The 15,473-nt window shown below is 53.5% G+C and overlaps 1 protein-coding gene across 1 annotated transcript; it reads right to left on the reverse strand.

Annotated features, from left to right (window-relative positions):
• Positions 1 to 556: 556 nt before the first annotated feature.
• Positions 557 to 14,769, reverse strand: Lrrc15 (leucine rich repeat containing 15). The gene is made up of 2 exons (XM_042259135.2): positions 14,668 to 14,769; positions 557 to 5,869 (listed from the first exon to the last, which is right to left on the reverse strand). Exon 2 carries the CDS (start codon positions 5,864 to 5,866, stop codon positions 4,100 to 4,102), a length of 1,767 nt encoding a protein of 588 aa, XP_042115069.1. The 5' UTR covers positions 5,867 to 5,869; positions 14,668 to 14,769; the 3' UTR covers positions 557 to 4,099.
• Positions 14,770 to 15,473: the final 704 nt, after the last annotated feature.

Below are 15,473 nucleotides of genomic sequence, written 5' to 3' on the forward strand. Positions count from 1 at the left end.
TCTGTCTGTGTGTCTGTCTGTGTCTGTGTGTGTGTCTATGCTTGTGTGTGTCTGTCTGTCTGTGTCTGTCCACGTGTGTCATGTGTCCAGACTGCAGACCTATGTACATGTGCATATTCGGTATGGAGGGATATTTGCATCAAGAGCTTCGGGGATCCCCCAGGAAATAAGCATGTAGCTTTGGCCCCTCTTCCCATTATCTGGAATTTCAGAAGCCTGTCCCTGTGGCCTTTGGGTGATTAGAGGGACAGCCAGCCACTAGTTCACAAGGTGACTCTGGGAAATTCAAATTGTATTGAGTTCACTTTCTTCATCTGTCAAAAGGACCAAACCGACTCCTAAAGGCCCCGCCCCTGGCCACGGTGGCCTGTGGATATTGTTTGCTATTGCTGTTCAGTCCCCACATTTTCCCCTGAAGGCCTGTTTTCCATCCAGGATCAAGTTTTTCTGAGGAACCATCCCATCCAGGCCAGTTCTAATATAGGCGGCAAGGGCAACATCCACAGGTTTGAGATCCCCTCACCAAGACGTCCACGGAGAACACACTCATCCCGAGTATATGTTTATTGTGGATTCTGTACACCAAATCTATCACAAGCGGCATCTAGCAAAGGACAGACCCCCAACCCTGCCCACCAGGGCTCACATTCTATTAAAACTCCAGGGGCCTAGAAATCTCTAAACGCAATTCCAAGCATCTGGGACTATTTGCAAAGATCGTTGAACAAAGCAAGCATGACTGCTCTAGAACGCAGAGCAAAGGCTGTGGGAGGCGAGGACACTCTCTGCTTAGGGGAAGGGCCCTGGGACTGGGTGGTGCTTCACCCAGAAGCTTCCTGCTGCCCTCTCTGTCTGAACCACACTGGTGGCTTCCTTTAGATCATCATCATTCAGTGGCCAGATCTGGTTCTGACCATGGGGCCTGGGGCTGAACCTTAGAGTAGCTTGGAGCTAAGTCTAGGATACACGCGAGGCCTGCTTCCTGACTCGGGTTATCGGCTTACTTTTCTATGTCTTTCCCAAGGCTGGAAGTGGATTCTGCAGTTCTATCTGGATGCCTGTGGGAACTGTGTGGCTGCCAGTGAGAAACTCCAAGAACCCAGCTGTATGTGTACAGCCTATTTCCTTTGGTCTCCTGATGAAAGCCCTAGACAGCCCATGAGGCTTTGTATGGAGTTTGTTGGGCACTATGCAGAAAAGGCCCCCACACAAGAGGATACCTGTGGGACGAATTTCACCAGGAGTCAAGAGGGTTCAAAGGAGAATGCACGTCGAGAGCCTTGAAGGGTACCCAGGCCCCAAACATCCGTTAACACGGTGGCTCTAGCTGGCCCTTATTGGCTTTCTTACAGCCCCGACTTCCCTCCCCTCTCCACACAAATGCTGGTGACAGAAGTCCAGAAACCAGTGAGCACAGAGGGCAAGGGAGCTGAGCTCTGCACTTTACCACGGACGTCTAGGGACCACAGAGCTCATTCCAGCCCCAAGAAAATGAGCAAGATGCATTATCCTATTGGAAAGGGTCCTCCACCCACCAGTGTTCCCAGCATCTCCCTCTCTGACCAGAAGATGGAGAAAAACCGAAAGGCCCATCAGTAAGGAGCAGATCTGATGACTCCATCTGGACACTGTAGTGGGGGGAAAGGAAAAGGCTCCCATGTCGCCTTGCTCACTACCTGTGAGCTCCCAGGCAGGCCATTAGAAGACAGCTAGCTGCCCCCAGCCCAGCCTTTGGGCCAGCAAGATATATCACTGTCACGGCCAATGTCAGAAGTGGCCAATGGTTCCAGGTTAAAACTGGCAGGGGACACTGGATGCTGCGGATTCCACCTCTCTCCATCCCTAGCCCACTGAGGCTGGACATAGCTCACAAGGAGCATCAGACGGTTGTTCTGGAGAGCACAGTACCATGCCAAGCTTCCATGTGTCATGAAGCAGGCTCGGCTCCCTCTCTTCACCTCAAGGCCCACCCGCAGGTCACAGTCAGCAGAACCGTGTTCACACTCACTCTGGAGTTGGGGACAGCCTTGGTCCATGTGTACCAGATGCTATAGATACTTTGCAAACACTTTGGGTTGGCCTTGGGGGGAATGATAGCTTTTGACTGACATCAGATTCCCTGGGGCAGGGTGTGCAGGTTCTCACACGCATTCCTTCTGGACTATTCTGTTGGGGAACTGGAGGGGAGGCCTGGATATCCTGTAAGCTCTCTGTTGCCAAGACTCAAAGGGATTTCTCATTTGCCCTGTAAACACCACTGCAGGCTGGAGATACATTACCAGATCCCTGTGCTCAGCTGACGTCCTCCTCTCATTGAGAGGAAAAACTGACATTCTCTGTTTCCCTGGTTGTTTGGTTTTTGAGGGAGGGTCTTTCTACATAGCCCTGGCTGTTCTGGAACTCACTCTGTAGACCAGGCTGGCCTCGAACTCAGAGATCTGCTTGCCTCTGTCTCCTGAGTGCTGGGATTAAAGGTGTGCGCCACTGTGTTTGGTCATTTCGTTGCTGAGAGAGCTTTGTCACCTTGCTCGGAACTGTTAAAAGTGTGGAAATAGACACATGTGTGGCAAGAAACACAGGCAAGGCAGATGTGTTGTGACTGTCACTCAAAGAGAAAACTCTAAACTAAACCATTCAGCTCATAACCAGAACCCAGACAGAAGGTTCCACAGAGCCAGCCCACACCCTCATGTGACCTCCCAGCATGCCCTGCTATCTGCTGCCTGTGAACACCCTGTAGTCTAGCTACCAGCTGACTCATGTGGATGAAGAATTTGACCACAGTGCAGAAGGGTTCCTGGTTTCCATTACACTTGGTTATTCAATTGGAAGATCTCATCTCGGAGCTATTTTTTCTTCCCCCAAATGGAGAACAAAAATTGGAAACAGATATGGGCATATAATACCCATAAAAGGATGGATAGAGGGGCACTGATGAGCAGCACAGCGTTTGTTGGCAGCGAGGACGCGTACTTGCACAGGCTACTGTAGTTCGGGTGCTTCTGGTCTGGCCAGCTTGGTTGCCTCTTGTTCTGACCGTACCTCCATCTCTTCCACTCCTGACAGCTGGGCCTTTGCAAAGGCTGCCCACGGAGGGGTAGGGAAGACTGTGAGGATCCCTCCCTAGCCCGTGGAAAGCCAGAAAGTCCACAGCATCTCCAGAAGTCCTTCAGAACAAGCTTGGAGTGGAGACACTGTGATACCATTTTCTTGGTATCATGCTGATCACACAGATACCTATTCAGATTGTGAGACTTCACCAGGATGTACTCTATCACACTCCCACTTTTCTGTATGTGTGTGATCCTTCAGCACAGCCCTGACTTCCCTCCCAAGAAAGGGAAAGTGTAGGGGTGAGGACAAGGACCCCAGGCTTGTGTTCTTCAGCCATTATCAATGAGCTGGTTTTCATGTTTTGAGAATTTAGAAACTGCGCACTTTTACATCACAAAGGGCTAAGATCTTCGAAGGAGAGCCTGCGGCTTTAAACATTCTTCTCTGAAAGGCTGAACTTGTTGTCACAGGCACTGATGGCAACTCTGTCTGGGAACAGACAGCAGAGGTGTCTTTCTGTCTTGCAGAGCGCCCTCCAAGCCAGCGAAGTGAGCTAAAAGATCCAAACTTTCTCACAGAGAGAACTTAAGTCTGTCCTTGGGGACAGAGTCAAGCGCAAAAAGAGAAGCAAGAGAAAAGAAATCACCTTATATAATACTTTGAGGCATGGGCTGTCCCGGCAGAGAACTATCTCATAATGTGAGCAGGCCTTGTCATCATTAAGTCTGCAGAGGCTGGGAGGGGCCGGGTGCAAGGAAGCTTGTTCTTGGAAGGAGTGAGGATTTGGTGGAGGGTCCCTCTGATGGATGCCGAGGCATTGACCTAGAACCATCTGGGGTTGTTTGTTTGTTTGTTTAATGACCAATTAGATTTCTCTGGAAGTAGGAGCTCTTGAAATGCCTGTTTCTCTACAGAAGACTCAGGACAAAAATGGGGGGGGGGACCATCAGATCTTGTCTGTGTGGGCCCAGGTTTGGAAGCTGAATGATGCCATTCTCTGGTCCTCTGGTTTCACTCTTCCCCAGCCCTGTTGGAGCCTGCTTCCCTAGCACTCATTGGGAGCCTTCATCTGCATCAGGACCGCCTGGCTCCTCCTCTTGCAGCAGCAGCAGCAGATGCACGCAGCTAGGGAACAGGCCAGAGCAATGATGCCGATCACAATGGCGGCGATAGCCAGCCCCGTCTGGGCGTCGGTCATGCCCCACGTGTTGCGGTCATCGGTGGCTTCAATGGTGGTCAGATCGGTGTAGTCTTCTACGGGTGTGATGATCTCTGTGGTAGAGGAAATGGATGTGCTGTCGGGATAGCTGGATGACCCCGACAGATCAGGGTCTGCATAACGTGGCACTTCCGGGTAGCTAGAACTAGATACTTCAGGACCCTGGGCACTGGGCGCAGGGACATTGATATTGATGATGACAAGAGACTGGCCTCGGACGTTGGCTGGGCTGGAACACACAGGAAGAGTGTTTGTCCCCAGCCTGGCTCTGTTGAGAAGGAGCCAGTTATGAAGTGGGAGGATATCCGAGTCGCATCTCCAGGGGTTGTCATAGAGACGAAGCTCACACAGGTTCACCAAGTGATCAAAGACGCCCAAGGGTAAGTTCTCTAGATTGTTGTTCTGGAGCTGGATGGTCGTGAGGCCGTTGACGTTGGCGAAGATGCTGCCGGGGAGCTGTCGGAGGCGGTTGTTTTGGAGGGAGATGTTCTGCAGGTTGGCCAGCGCCCGGAAGACATTTCCATCCAGGTCCTGTAGAGCATTGGTGTGGAGGGACAGCTCTCTCAGATTCGTCAAGCCGTTGAAGGCTCCCGGGGAGATGGAGTTGAGCTGGTTGTGACTGAGAATCAGAACCTGCAGCTGGGGCAGGTTGATGAAGGTGTTGTCAGGGAGAGAGGTGATGTGGTTGTTGTACAGCCAAAGCTCCTGCAGGTTGGGCATAGGCCCGAAGATGCCCGGGGAGAGCTCCTTCAGGGAATTGCCGAAGAGTGTGAGCTTGTTAAGCTGGGGCAGCTGCATGAAGATGCCAGGGGGCAGCAGCGAGATGCGGTTGTTAGACAGATACAGCCTCTGGAGGTTGCGGTTATTGTGGAACAGGCCAGGGGAGAGGATGTCAATCTGGTTCTCCTGGAGGGCCAGCTCCTGGAGGTTGCCAAGGGCATCGAAAGTGCCCATGGGGATGTCCGTAAGCCTGTTCTCGTGTAGCCGGAGCACCTGGAGGTTCCCAAGGTGCTGGAAGACCCTAGGTGAGAGATCCTTGAAGCCGTTCTTGGCCAGGTTGAGCTTGGTGAGTCCCACCAGGTGGTCAAAGGCTCCTTCAGGGATATATTCCAGATTGTTGCCGTGCAACTGGAGCTCCTTAAGATTACCAAAGTGGGAAAACTGGGCTGGCTGGATCTGAACCAGTTGGTTATTGGACAGAAGGAGGGATTCCAGATTGTCCAGGCCCTGGAAGAGGCCAGGAGGCAGCATCCGTATTTTGTTGTTGGCAAGGCTGAGGTAGCGCAGCGAGCCCAGGTTGCGGAAGGCGCCTGGCATGATGTTGGACAGTTCGTTCTTCTCCATCCTCAGGGCGATGAGGGCTGAGATGTTGAGGAAGGGGGACTCCGGGATTTCAGTGATGTGCGTGTTGAGGATCTGCAGGCTCATAGCATTCCAGGGCAGAGGGGTAGGCACGGCCACAATCCGTGCCCCTGTGCACTCCACCTGGGAGGCCCGGGAACAGGTGCACTCGCTAGGACAGCCATAGTAGGCCCAGCCCGCAGCCCAGGCCTGGCAGCCCACCAGCAGAAGGAGATAATGTCTCAGTGGCATGGCCTGTGTTGGGAGAGAGAAGCTGCGTGAGTCACGGTCACCTCACTGACCACCGCCCTTGGGTTTCCACAGCGGCTTCCAGCCCACCGTCACGCACCTGACTCAAAGCTTTCTCTGCTTCGGCCAGGGAGGCCCCTGGCTGTCCTACATCTGCACCCTTGCCCGAGCAATCGCCTCACCCGAAAGCTCCTCATGTTCACCCAAGTCTTCCCCAAGGGTCAAGTTCAAGCGCAGCCATCCTTAAGAAGGTTTCTAAATCTTATCAGTGGGTATTAGTCACCCCCTTGCGTGGGTAATAACCCCACTGACCTCTTCTGCTGCCACGGCAGAGCCAGCTAAGCTTAGGTGGGAATTCATCTGTCTCTTTCCCTAGTTAACAAGTTTTTCTTTTGTTGTTTGTTTGTTTTTTGTTTTTGTTTTTTTTTTCAAGACAGGGTTTCTCTGTGTAGTTTTTGTGACTTTCCTGGATCTCACTCTGTAGCCCAGGCTGGCCTCGAACTCACAGAGATCCGCCTGCCTCTGCCTCCCCAGTGCTGGGATTAAAGGTGTGCACGACACCACAGTCCAGCTAGATTTTTAAGGCTGTTCTCTTATAATCCTACAGGTTGCTAAGATAGAAACTGTATCTTTAAATATATATTCTATTTTTAATCAAGTCTGTGAGAAATTCACACATATGTACATTGCATTTCAATCACATTCACTCTCCGCCCCCTCTGCTCCTCCTCCAAATTCCTCCTGGATCCACACTCACCTTTCCACCCACCTCATCCCAATTCATGTCTTTTTTTTTTTTTTTTTCCTGTTTCGAACCACTGAGTGCAATTTGTGCTGACCAGATACACACAGGCATGGGGCCACCCACAGGAGCATGGCCTACCTACCAGGGTCCACACCCTTAAATAGAACTGACAGTCTCTCCCTTAGCATCCATCAACTTTCAACAGCCCCTCAGCTAGGGGTGGGCGCTCATAGCCTCCCCCTTCCCCCCACCCCCCACCCCCTGCCGGAATGTTGACTGGCTTGATTTTGTGCTGGTCTTAGGCAGGCAGCCACAGCTATGGTGAGTCCGAGACGGCTCTCACAGCCTCCCTGTACCCTCTTCAGTGAGCCCCCCAAGAACTCTGCCATGTAACCTCTGCCGCCCTCAGCACATGAACAAGACGGAACACAGCCTTGTTGGAAGGACCGGAAAGGAAAGGAAAATCAGTCAGGATAGCAATAGGGTCTGAGCCTGGGGGATGTTTGGGCCACAGGGAGGGGCAGCGAGGGCCCGCAGAGGGAGGTAACACTAACTTGCAAGGAGCTCTTCCTGCCCTCCCTCCTGCCCCTCCCTACCAGCCCATGGCCGCCACCATCACCACCCTGGCCCTTCCTCAGCCTGGCCATATGTGCTTCATTTAGATTTAATCCAAGCCACCTTCTGATAAGAAGCCGCCGTCTGTACCACACGCTGCCTGTCTGGAAGAGGTAACTGGGCCTCAGCTGCTGCCTAGGGTGTGGCTTCTGGTGTGAGTCTTGGTTCCCACAGAGAAACACTGGGTGGCCTGGAGTGAGTCCCTGAAAACACAGACACACGTAAAGCTGACGGGTACGGGTGGGTCCAGATGTCTCCTCGGGCACAGGCTTGGGGTGTGAAGTCACCTATGGTAGTGCTAAACACAGAGCCGTGGGCACAGTTCCCTATGTGGCTACTTAAGGTACTGTTTGGCCTTGAATGAGAGTTCTCAGGCCTCAGACTTCAGCTTCGTCGTCTGCTAAGTGGGGGAGACGACCTGTTTTCTCCTGGGGTTGTTGTGCGGGTTGGATGGAAGAGCAGACTCAAAGGCATCCTATGCATGCCTGTGCTAATGTGTGCCCTGGGCCCAGCTTACCCATAGCATACACTCATGGGTCCCCCAAAGTCAGGAAGCCCTCTGAGTGTCTCTAGTCTGGCATTCTTGGCCAAGAGACTAAGGGTTTTTGTGTGTAGACATGAGTGGCAGGATCTCTGTCCACAGTTCAAAGGAGCCTATAACTCCCAAGGCCTAAGGACTTGCTACCTTTCATGATTTTATGGGGAGGCAGGAAGCCGGGGAACTGAGGCTCCAGTCTTGAGGCTCCGGCCTCCAGGCTTCCAGGTGAGGATTCTGAGTGGCACACAGTGCCTCTCCTAAGGGGCACAGCTGGTGAGCACAGGCAGGGATGTCAGCGGGCAGTCGAGGCACACACTGGGCAGGGGGGGGGGGACTCTGCAGCTTCTCTGGGTGCTCTGAGATGATGGGGTTCTGAGCCCAGCTCCCCACCCCAGCCTGAGCTTCCTATACCTCTTCTTTGTCCCCCAACAAAAAAAAAGCAGGCTGGGAAACACCCGACTTATCTCCCGCCCACCCGGGACCTCAGCTTTTCATTTATTCACAGCCCTTTCTAGCGCTGTCCTGCTGAACTTTCACGAAGGGCTTGCCTAAGTTATGTATAACTAGGGGGGAAGGAAAAAGAACAGCATGGCCACTCAGGTCGCTGCAGACCACATGTAAACAGCGTGTCAGGTCCAGAAAGACAGAGAGGAAACGGCTTCAACAGAGGACAGGCAGAACCAGGCATAGTGGCTCACGCCTGTGATGCTACCACTTAGGAGTCTGAGGCAAGGAGATCCCTGCAGCTCCAAGGCTAGCCTGGGCTATGGAGGGAGACCTTGTCAAAAAGAAACAGGAAAAAGAAAAAAAGAAGTCTGGGCACAGAGAGTTCTGTCAGCTCCATGCTGGCTGGGTGAAGACAGGTGCATCCTGGGAGCTCGCCAGCTGGACTGCCAACCTGGCAGAATGGTGGAGCTCCAGGGTCAGTGAAAGACTTTATCTCAAAAGTGAAGGTGGCGTGCAGTCGAGGTAGACACGTGCCGTTGACCTCTGGCCCCCACGTGTGACCCCAAAGGCACAAGTGTGGCTCCGTACTGGCAAAAACAAGGAAACAACGATGCTAGAAAAGCTAACGTGATCTTAGACGGTCTCCAGAGAAATACGGAATGTGGCAGGCAGGAGGTGACGGCCTTACTCTCCACACACACACCCAAGCAGGCCCCTTCTTACTGCACTGTGCTCAGTTCCACTCTGAACTTCAAGGCCAATGACAAACTGGTTTCTTTTTTCTTTTCTTTTCTTTTTCTTTCTTTTTTTTTTTTTTTTTTTTTTTTGAGACAGGGTTTCTCTGTGTAGTTTTGGTGCCTGTTCTGAATCTCACTCTGTAGACCAGGCTGGCCTCGAACTCACAGAGATCCGCCTGGCTCTGCCTCCTGAGTGCTGGGATTAAAGGCGTGCGCCACCACCGCTCGGTGACAAACCGGTTTCTTAAGGAACTCCTAGAGCAGTGTTTCTCAACCTTCCTAATGTTGTGACCCTTTAATACAGTTCCCCTTGTTGTGGTGACCCCCCCCCATTATAAGATTATTTTCATTGCTACGTCACACCTGTAATTTCACTGCCGTAAGGCTAATATCTGATATTCAGGATGTGATCCCTGTCAGAGGGCTGTTTGACCCCCACGAAGGGGTCACAGCCCACAGGTTGAGAACCAATGGCCTAGAGCCTGATGAGAGGCCATAGAGACTATACCGTCTGAGCATCCATTGAAGGAGCTGCAGATAAATAGCCAGAAGCAGACAGAGAATCCACGAGCCTTTCCTGAGTGTGAAAAAAAAAAAACTGCCATGGGATAAAAGAGGCAATGCAAGTCCAGACACCAACACTAGTGTGGCAGGGGCGTGGCCCAGCAGAGTTCAGTTCACACTTGGTGTGCACAGTCTCACAGAGGCAGCACGCTCCGTGTTCAAGCCCAGCTGAGCACTTGTAGGCTGAGGTGGAGAGCAGACTCCTACCCTGAGCAAAGCGGTCCAGCAGAGAAGACAGCAGATGTCCAGCCCATAGCTAAGATTTCAGGGTCGAGGGCTGAGTCCCAGAGAGTGGAAGTGAGAACCAGCCATCTCCCAAGAGGCTGGGCCGCCAGGGTTTGTGTCTGTCCGTCCGTCCCCTTGGTGAGACTCACCCCTGGCTGAGGCTCAGCTGCTCCTGGTGCTGTCTGAACTGCTTATTTCTCATAAATACCCTTTTGCCCAGCTCCAAGGATGATGTCACGGCCCAAGCAATGGAGGGCGATTACGTGCCCGTCACCCAGAAGCTCTGCCTGCTGCCTTTTCCTGTAGGCAGCAGCTTCCTTGAGGACCATCTTTCCAGCTAGGCAGAGGGGAGGTCGGGGGGTGGGGGGTGGGGGGTGGGGGGGCAGAGAGATCAGGCCAGCCCAGTGAAGACTCTGAGCTCCTGGGGAGACACTTTGTAGCCTGGGAGAAAAACCAGAGGTAATTCCCTGTGGGAACCGGCCACTGTTGTCTAAAATGGACCACCCTCAGCACAACAGACATTGCCAGGAATTCCCCCAATGTCTTTTTATAAACCCTCCCTGTCTGCTGAGCCCACCCAGGCCTGCAGGCAGCTGTTTCCAGTTTTCCAGCGGTTGTTACAGCTGGTGCCCCCTCCCCCACCTGCCTGCCCCTGACCACCTGCAGAGAACACCCCCAAGTCCCCTCAAAGAGGGAGGGAGCACTCCACTCGAAGCCGGCCTGGGACTAGGCCTTGAACTCTTGGCAGTCCTGCAGGCCGTGGCCCTCGGCCTCTGGTGGCCTCTAATAGCCCACGCTGCCCAGTGCTGCTTGGCAGCCGGGACAATGGCAGTTAAAAGCCCTCAAAGCTGCCCTAATTACAGCTTCCTCCTCCAGGCACGGAGCATGTCCTCAATCATGTCAGCCAGTTCCTGGGGAGGGGGCACCCCTGGCGTCAGTCAGATCCACATAGTCAGAGAAGCGGGCAGACAGACAGACAGACGGACGGACGGGCAGAAGGACAGGTGGCTCACCTGGACATGGACGCGGCCCCTCCCCAGGAGTGGAAACGATTGAACAGGGTGCTTGGGTCTCTTTGCAGAAACACCCTGTGACTCACGAGCGAACACATAATTAGCCTCGAAGCCCTGGGCTTTGCTGGTTGGGAGCTGGGCTTTCTTGGACCAGTCCCATCATTCCTGTTCACTAAACACAGTGTTCCCTGGAAAGAGACTTCTGAGGGGCGCCAGGGAGACCCCTCTTCTACAGTAGTCTTGACGTTAACAACCGGAGCTTAGGTAAACACTGCAGGCCTCATGTCCCCTTCCGTAAAAGTTTCCGAAACTCTTGGAGCGCTAGTGTGGTTTCTGCTGAGGGCAGAAAGGAACCTGGAGTGAAGACAGCGTGCTCCTGTCCCCTCTTCCCCACGAAGAGCCGCCTGGCTAGGCCCCGCTCACATGCCAAGGCTTGAAAACCCCTTTTTCCCCAAGCCTCTTTCCGAAGTTTCCCCGGGCAGGACAACCCCGCCAGTTAGTCGCTGTCTGTTCACACAGCCCAAGACCTGAGAGGACCCTCAAGGGCTTATCCGCCCTTCCCCTGCATCTGAGGGAACTGGGGCCCACAAAGAGGATCTCCCTTCATCCCTGTGAGACTCCCTAAAGGTGGTTTCCTAACCAAGGCCTCTTCTGGAGTGAGACAGACCCTAGGCCACGCAAAAGAGAGGCCAGGCTTGGGCCTGCTCTCATTCCCACCCAGTGTGCAGGGTGTCCTCAGTCTGGCTGCTCTTTGGTGCGGTCTGTCTGTCAGAGAGACTGGACCTGGGTGGAGTTCAGTCCTCAGGGTCTCTCAGGGTCTCTCAGGGTCTCTCAGGGTCTCTCAGGGTCTCTCAGGGTCTCTCTCTCTCTCTCTCTCTCTCTCTCTCTCTCTCTCACACACACACACACACACACACACACAGGGAGAGAGAGAGAGCTTCAGTCCTCAGGGTCTCTCTGTCTCTGTCTGTCTGTCTGTCTGACACACACACACACACACACACACACACACACACACACACACACACACAGCTGGCCTAAGAATCTTGTTAAGAATCTTGTTGACTAGATCTGACCTCCTGGCATCACTACTGTGCCTGTGAAGTGACCTAATATGGACCAGACACTGAGAATAGTTTTGGGATCAAAGTGGGTTCCCAATAAAAGTGAGGGGCGATATTTGCTAGCTTGTTCTTGAGCAAAACCAGGTCTCTGGAGGCTCCACCCACAGAGCTCCTAACCTCTAGCTTGGGCTGAGGCCTAGACTCACACGCATGAACTCCCATTCCTGTACACACAGGCCACACACCTAGAACGTGGTCTAGACTGCCTGAGAACCTACGCTCACAGCTCATGTCTGTTAACCACCAAGAACAGAGGAAGACTAGGAATGGGGGAGACTGGAATACTGTTCCACCAGCTAGCCACACCTCCTGGTTTGTCTCCCCCACCTGGAATCTTCGGCTTGTACTGGTTGAGCCTAGCAGCTGTTTCCGAATATAGGTCATGGAATCCAGGACACCACTGGTACAAGAGTCTTTTGAAGTCATCTGGTCAGACCATTTGGCTGCCTCATAGATGAGAAATTGATGGGTCCATAGAGAGGAAGGGACTCACCCAAGGTCACACAGGCAACTGAAGACTCAACACAGAGCCTGGTGAACCCATGGACCTCATCATGAGGCTACCACAGAGCCTAGTCTGTGTGGGCTCCCACCACGGGCGGTGTCGGGGAGAGGGAGGAGATGCCTTGCCCCTCCTCTTGACATGATTGGCCCAAATACAACCACCCTCCACCATCCAGCATTATTAGCCACACCCAAGTCCTCCCCCAACTCATTCCGCAAGTGACTTTCTACTCTGAGGCTGCACTGATGATGTGTTGTTAAGGGTTAACGGAAGAGGGGAGAGAAGATTCAGAAGGGGGGCACCGGAAGGGTTGAGCCTGGTAATCAGCACACACAGCCCATGATTTAGGGACACTCTACCCCAGACACAAAGACCCTTGAATTCCACAGCAAGGCTGTCCCAACCTCATCCTCTAGGGCCCTTCACAGCCAAAATATTGTTCATTGTTTTCATTTTTTTTTTTTTTTTTAAAGAGAATGAAAAAGAAAAAGCAATTCCTCCCCAGGCCTCTGTGGGGACCCTCCCAAGCCTGGGGCAGGCCTAGGGCTAGGCCGGAGCTGTAAGAGCACACACACTGCCCAGCACAATGGCAGGAGTCGGGGAGCAGGGTCTTTCTATAAGAAGACACAGAGTGCAAAGATGCTCCTTCCCAGCGTAGCCCCTTTGGGGCTGAAGCAGGGGGAAACAGTGTGGTCTCTGATCAGAACGTCTCAGAAGCAACTTCTGCCCTTGTGTCCCACAGCCAAGGCAGGCACTGGGACGGGCAGCTTCAGCGGCTCTACTGTGGCCGGGGGTCGGGGAAGCAAATTGTCATCTGTAATCACAGCTCTCGTGTGCTTGCTGGCAGGACAAAAGTCTGGGCACCGTCTTTCCCTTCTCTCTCATTTCTGCACATCTGGATCTATTCCCACTCATGCCTCACGTCCCTCCCTTTACAGAGCTAACCTGGGCAGTACCCCCCCCCTAGCCTTGGGAAGACCCTTCCTATACTCGCTGTGGGGTCTCCTCAGAATGCTTCCTAGCCACGACCCTCAATCACATGCCTTCCCAACCCTGTCGCTGCTGAGACCAACAGCTGACTCATGGCCACAGAAAAATTGGACCGTCTGGCCCTGAATTTACTCCAGATGTTCAGGCGATGCAGAGAGAAAGAAGACCCGCTGAGGGAATTTCCAAGCCCCAGAGCAGGAACGCCCACACATCTGGGAGCTGCCTTCTGTAGGTGATGCCAGCTAGACACCCTGGCAGAGATGCCAGCGTGGTGGCAGGCAGCACTCAGCACCTGGGGTACATGTGTCATCACGGGAGTCACAGTCTGCCCTGGAGTAGTGCATTCAGCCGTAAAGGTAGAATGGCTCAGGCTGAAAGGTCCAGAAGGCTCTGCTTTTCCACAGTTGGTTCCTGTGCTCGTGGGCAGAGACACAGGTAGGGATTAAGACCCACACAGTCAGCCGTGGCTAGAGCAAAGTTGTAGAGTGTTTTCCTCAGCATGTCTGAGATCCTGGGCTTGATCCTCAGCACCAACACACACACACACACACACACACACACACACACACACACACACACACACGGCACCTGATTCTCATCACAAACCTACCTCCAGCTACTCCTTCTCAAATTCATCGGCTCCCCTGACCTAGGCCCTATGACACTTTTAGGTGACCAGAATGGCATCATCTAAGCCACACAGAACTGTAACCTGGACATCTGAGCCCACAGCTGGATTCCAAACTGGCACTCCTAAATAGAGACTGCACATCTGCCCGGAGTCCCACGGGTAACACCGTCCATCTTCGACAGTGGGAGAGCTGATTTCTCCCAGGCAGAAACCCTGTGAGGCAAAGTTCACCATCCTGGACAGATGTGCAAGGGCACCTGTAAACCACCACCTCAGTAGGTGCAAAAGAAATTTTACAGGTTCCAACAGCTGGAACCTAGGAGAAACTCCCGTCCTTGTGACTCTGATATCCTGGAGGAGGTAAACCGGTGCTTTAGTCAACTTTCAACTAACTCCCTGCAGGTCAAAAGCTCTCCCTGATGCACCCCAAACTGACTCCACAGACTTGTAAAGACAAGGGAAGCAATCAGGGCGTCAAGATATACAGCTAGATCCTGGGACAGGGCCGCTGGGGGCGGGCTCGCCCAGCGCCTGCGCAGGCTGTACCTGTCCAGGTCCTCAGAGCATCCCAGGCACGGACAGCCCTGCCCCTTCTGGAGTCTCTCCCGGGATCCTGTGGTCAGCCGGGAGGTGGGGAGCAGCCGGGAGGGAAGGAGGGGAACCCACTTACCAGCAGCTCCACGCGGCTGCCGGGTCAACAAGAGGGAGCTGGTGAGGAGAGGAGGAGGACCGGACGGGCTCAAGGCTGCAGCATGAGTGAGGGACTTCTGGGTCCTCCCTGTCATTTAAACATCCCCTCGTGAGTCACCGCAGGGGGCAGTGTCGGCCTGTGGGGCGGGGCAGCCCGACTCTGGGCGCATCATCACTGCGTTCAAGCTCCAGGGGTGTTCTTTGACTGAATTTGAAAATAAGTTTCTTCTCCAGCCCCTGGCCTCCCTCTCCCCGCTCTTCCCCATCGTCTTCGGATTCGAGCTCTGTGTCCACTGCGGTCCCGGAAAGAGGGTTTTCTGCCACCCCAGTGCGTCTCTGAGGGGCTGAGACCCTGCGCTTGCCTTAGGCACCAGCCCAGGGATGCTCAAAGTCCTGTTTCTGCGGCCTTTGGGTCCGCTCTCCTCTGCCTCCTCCTCTCCCTCTCCCTTCCCTCTATTTCTAACTTTTTATATAGAAATAGCTCCTATCTTACAGAAAATATGCGAGAACAATTATAAGGAATACTCAGATACTTCACCCAACTCAGCCACTGCTAACATTTTAGAAAAGGCATATTTGCTTTACGTTCCAAGGAAGAATATCATTTCTTCTGCCACATCTCTCCTAAAAAGCAGCATTTCATGTCCCTCTGAGGCCACCTTCTGCTCCTAGGCGACTGCCCCAGAGGGGTTTCTACGCCATGGCCATGGCCCTGGGCTGTGACAGCCATGGTCGTGGTGACTGAGAAGGGCTTCTCCACAGGTTTCACCCCTGCACGTGCCCCGC

The sequence above is a fragment of the Peromyscus maniculatus genome, chromosome 12 (assembly GCF_049852395.1).
Source record: "Peromyscus maniculatus bairdii isolate BWxNUB_F1_BW_parent chromosome 12, HU_Pman_BW_mat_3.1, whole genome shotgun sequence".
Taxonomy (NCBI): Eukaryota; Metazoa; Chordata; class Mammalia; order Rodentia; family Cricetidae; genus Peromyscus; species Peromyscus maniculatus.